Raw genomic sequence first — 5650 nt, forward strand, 5'->3', positions numbered from 1 at the left:
TGAAACTGTAAATAAAGCCCGCGACTCTGGCCAAATTGTTTCTACCCTACTACTGGACCTCTCTAAGGCTTTTGACACTATCTCTCACAGCCTGCTACTAACTAAACTTTCTAAACTTAACCTATCTCCCTCCTCCTTGAACTGGTTCTCCAGCTACTTATCTAACAGATCTCAAGCAGTCAAATGGAAAAAGGCCACCTCCTCATTTCTAAATACTCCTACTGGGGTACCCCAGGGCTCTATACTGGGTCCCCTTCTCTTCAATATATTTATAAATGATTTCCACAACTCTATCCCATTCTCAGACATCAGCCAATATGCCGATGATTCTACTATTATCTGCGCTGCCACCTCTATCCCCTCACTCCTAAAACTGACTCAAGATGCTTTTACAACAACTGAGCAATGGATGAAAAGGAATCACCTAGCACTCAATGCCTCTAAAACCAAATTAATGTTATTCACCCCCTCTAAGGCAACTTCTTTCAATATAAACACATTCCACATCTCTAGTCAAAATAATCTACCCCTGGAACTGTTGTCCGAGACCAAGTTACTTGGGGTCCAAATTGATAACCAGCTCAAATTCAACTCCCACCTACAGTTAAATATCAAGAAAACCCATCAAAAAATAGGTATGTTTTACCGACAAAATCATTACCTTACACCTGCTACCAAAATCACCCTCTCTACCTCATTTCTTATCCCCTCCCTTCTCTATGGAGCTCCACTCCTAACTAATCTACAGACCTCTCTAAAAACACAACTTTCCTCTCGCTACAACAAAATTGCCAAGTTCGCTACCAACCACAAGTCCTCCACCCACCACTGTTCCTCTCTCCAAAAACTAAAATGGCTAGAGCTACCCAGTTATCTCACATATACTCAACTAAATCTTGCGCATAAGCTCATTTTCAACCCCTCCCTTTGTCCCTCCCTTTCATCAGCCTTTAAAATGCGCCTTCCTGTTAGAGTATTAAGGTCCAACAATCAAAATCTATTAGAAGTATATAAACCAACTTGTCCCCCAGGCAAAAATCTTCTGTCTTATGGCCTTGCACGCCTTTGGAACTCCCTACCACCTTCCATTCGCACCACCCCCAACCATTTTATATTTAAAAGATCTATTCACTCACATCTAGTATCCCAGTGGGAATGCTCTTGCTCCCACCCCACATAACTAACACTTGCAAACTCCATCTTCCTTCTTCCTCTGTTTCCTCCTGCAACTTTCCTTATTACCCACCCTAACTCATACATATTATTATTCCTACAATAATCGGAAAGAATACACTAGGCCACACTTCCTAAGTATTGCTTCCCTAATATGTTATTACTTCTCAGTACTTTTGTGCATTGCTTCCTAATATGTTATTATTCTTCAGTATTGTCATGGAATGCTTCCAAATATGTTGTTATTTCTCAGTACTTTTGTGCTAAATTTCCCTTTAGTCTGTATTACCTATTAATTTCATCACTAGACTGTACTCACTCTAGTTTTTGTTGTATTATTTGCAAATTGTTTTTTCTTGTATGATTAACTTCTGTGTAATTGTATAATTTATACATCTATTAAGAATAACCTACTGTAACCTACTTAGTTTTGGAGCTTTTCTCCCCAGGACTCCATTGAAAATGGGTTCATTTGGCCCAGTGGACTATCCTGGCAAACCAACTGCAAATAAATAAAATAAATAAATAAATAAATGTATTAAAGCAAAGAACACTGGAATAGTTGATGCTTGATGAATCATTTGCATAACTAACCAGCGCAATTCTTTCATCAATATTTCTATGTGACTGCAATGTAGACTTATATATCTTACTATGAGTGTAATATTCAATATTCTGCTTGTTTTTTTTCTCCTTTCATTGCCATCAGGTGATCCAAAAATTAGTATCAAGAATGACGAATAACATTTCTTCATCATTCACGACTAATATCCAAGTGGGAGTTGCAGATTTGAAAATTTTCTCTGGCCTGTGCTCTGCTTGTACTGTTATATTATACGTGGTTACAGTATCTGTTAATGTTATAGTTTTCTTCGTGATTATGCTAAAAAATCTCCATGAACCTATGCATCTTTTCTTCAGTAATCTATTGCTTAATGGAATTATTGTCAGCTCTGTATTATTACCTAAATTAACCATTGATATTTTATCAGAAAATAAAACCATCAGTCCATTTGGTTGCTATTTTCAAATATTCTTTATTCATATTTTTGTCTTCAATGAACAAATAATTTTATGTGTCATGGCTTATGACCGTTATATAGCAATCTGTAATCCTTTAAGATACTCACAAATTATGACTTCTGCACAAATATTTAGGCTTATACTGTTTTCATGGTTCTTTTCTATTTTTGCATGTGCTGTAGGAATCACTTTATGTACAAGGCAACCACTGTGCTCTTTTGTAATAGAAAAGCCTTTTTGTGATTATTATTCTGTAGTAAAATTACTTTGTTCAGTGGAATCTTTTTACAACTATTATGCATTGTTTGCAACTGTAATTACTACAGCAGTCCCAACAGCAATCATTTTATATTCCTACATTAAAATAATTCAGATTTGTCTACAGAAATCAAAGGAATCCAACTGGAAAGCTTTTCAGACATGTTTTACACACTTACTGCTGTTCGTTATTTATGTGACTGGCATTTTATTTACATTTATCCAAAATCGTCTTCCTCCTAAAAGTGTTCCTCAAGGACTGAATGCATTTCTGTCATTAGAGTGCCTCATGGTACCTCCTCTTGCAAATCCAGTGGTGTACGGGCTGAGAACTAAACAGATCAGAAGTACAGTAAGCATGTTATTTGCTCAGTTTATAAGGAAGACATTCACAGATAAATACTCTACTACTAACATTACTCTGATAAGGGACAAACAGTGAAGAAAACCTACTCTTCCTGCATTTGTAGAAAGCATAAATAATTATGAAAAGTAGTGAAAAAGCTGAAATGAAACAATTCAGTAATGAATAAGTATGTAGTTATCCAAGACTGAAAGCACTACTGACACTAATTTGGGTAAAGACAGGTTTTAGAACAACTGTAGTATATGTATACTATTCCTTTCCACAAATGTAGTAAACATCATCTATACATAGAGCTCAGTAAGTAAATGTAAAGAATAACACAAAAAATACCTTGAGACAAAAAAAAAAAAAACAAAAACATTAAAATCACGCAATACTTTGCACTCACGCTTCTGTATCTATATCTACATATATATCTATATCTAGGTCTAGTTTAGAAGATTGACATTTCAAAATGCCAAATTTAATTTGGTCGAGACCATATGATTAATGTTGTGAAACAATGAAGTGCTTGCACTGAGATCATGGTACAGAGGAGATGAGGGAATTTCCCTTTTCTGCACTGCAGTACAATCTCAGACTTAGTATATATATAACTAGCCCTCACAAGGGGGTGCAGGGGGAGTTGCCCCCACAAAAAACACTCCCAGAAATTCATTAACCTGTGTGTACACATCATGTTGTCATGACGAGCAACAGTGCTCATTGAATATTCACGCCACTAAGCAAGTCTACATGTTCAAAAGCACCTTTTCATGTACAGAATACCTGCTAGTGGCCACAAAACGGTGCACAGAGGCTCAAGCACACAGTATAAATAATAGGTTGAATCTCCATGCAACCCCAGTAATCAGGTATGTGTGGGTAGCACAATATAAGGCAAGGATGAATTGAACGACATAATAAAGAGACAGGGAAGCATAACAAGGAAAATATATGTAAATGTAATTAAATTAATTTACAAACAACAGTAATTAAACATATTTTTAACTATTCAAGTAATCTGGTCCACTTAGGGACACGTACATACATAAATAAAAAGGTTGTGTAGACAAAGAAGGTGAGAGGGACACAGCTATAGTGTAACAAAGAGGTGAATGTGATACATGTAAAACTTATTGGAAGTTCTGAGTTAAGATAACAGTTAGCAAGGAAAGTAGCTAGATGAGGGAATATTGCATATACTGCAGTTATTGCACATCAGATATGTGTCCAGAAAAGTTATCTGTTGTGACCAACAGTATGCTGTAGTCTGCACTTGTCATATAAAACAATAAATGAACTCTACAGATGTTGTCCTTTACACTTCAGAAAGGGACTGTTTTATTGTCATTTATTGTCACTTATAAGCATAGAAATGCTAATGCAAAGGTAAGATATTATCCAAGCATTGTATGTTAATGTAAAATAATTTTTCATACAGTTGTAAAACTTAAATGCATGGTTTCCAGTATACATTTCCTGAGACATGCTCAGTAAATTGTGGTAATATTGAGAATGCCTAGCTACACCTATGTGGCAGACACATGGAAGTATTTTGCCATTTCAATGTGGAATTGAAGGCAATTTTAAATGACATACAAATGATTGAAGTGAGACCATATATACTAATAAAGGTTTAAAAGCTTTCATTGCCTTTTTTGTATGAAGGAAACAAGACTGATCTTGTTATGGCAGTGTACACACCTGTGACAATGTGAAAACATTGAGAAAAAGCATGGATACTTATGCAACCATTCCAATAGTAGTAGTAATTGATGAAAAAAGCATTTTTGCACCAAAATGCATAGTTCAAACATGCATGCTGTATATGTATGTTGCAAATTACAGAAGGACAATACATACACAAATATGTCACAACAAAAATGATATAAACAGAATAATGATGCGATATACCTATCAACAGCTGGTGCAAGTGCCGTGACATACATGTTGACATAAATAGGTGTATCAAAGTGCATGTAAATGGAATATACCATCATGGTGTAAATATTTACCCCTGAAGTGAGCCTTGTTAAAAACATAAGTAAGACCTGTATGACAACACAGTAACATTCATCAAACCCAAAGGGAATATAAATATGTACTATTAAGTGACCTGCTGACAAGTAAATTTCACATGCATAAACTGAACACTGGCCTGTGACAAATATTTATCATCTACTGCATGTATGTCAATAAATGGATTGAGCAAAAACTGGAATAGTTAACTTTCCAGACTCTAATTCTATTTTTTTAAACATAGGAACAAATGACAAGAATTATCTCAGGACAATGATTACTTAATGTGCTTTTTGCTGAACAGCATGCAACTAATACATTATTATATTGGATATGCTCGTAAGGAGGTACAGCAATGAGATGATGTTATGCCTTCAAGTACACACTATCAATAACAGCAACTACCCAACAGAGAAACACAAGAAACTATCATAAAACAGACCCACTCACACTTTGTGATGATTTCGCAGCATGACCACATTAAGAAATAAGGAATAATGCCTCATCACCTATAAAGTCCTAGAGTGGGAACAAAATAATGAAATGTATAAGTAAATGTTTGTATGAAGTCATACAACACAAATCATTATTTTTTTTCAGAAAATAAGGATTATCCATAAGCATTCACTGACATACTCAGCAACTACATTTTAGCAGAGATGAACACATGCAGAAGGTCATATCTTAGTGAGAAAGGTGTAGCAACTGTTTGATTCCACAGAAAGAGATATAGCAGATGTATCATGAAGAACACACTTAAGGAGATTGCATCACTATCCTACTGTAAGGGTACAATCTGATGTGTCATGAAGAACACACTGGAAGGAT

General features: G+C 35.4%; 1 protein-coding gene across 1 annotated transcript; it reads left to right on the plus strand.

The window, feature by feature from the left end:
- The first annotated feature begins 1906 nt into the window (after positions 1–1906).
- Positions 1907–2896, plus strand: LOC122802260 (olfactory receptor 52Z1-like). The gene has a single exon (XM_044071913.1). It carries the CDS (start codon positions 1907–1909, stop codon positions 2894–2896), a length of 990 nt encoding a protein of 329 aa, XP_043927848.1.
- The last annotated feature ends 2754 nt before the right edge of the window (positions 2897–5650 follow it).

This window comes from Protopterus annectens, chromosome 5.part0, assembly GCF_019279795.1.
Source record: "Protopterus annectens isolate FY-2018-M chromosome 5.part0, PAN1.0, whole genome shotgun sequence".
NCBI lineage: Eukaryota > Metazoa > Chordata > Ceratodontiformes > Protopteridae > Protopterus > Protopterus annectens.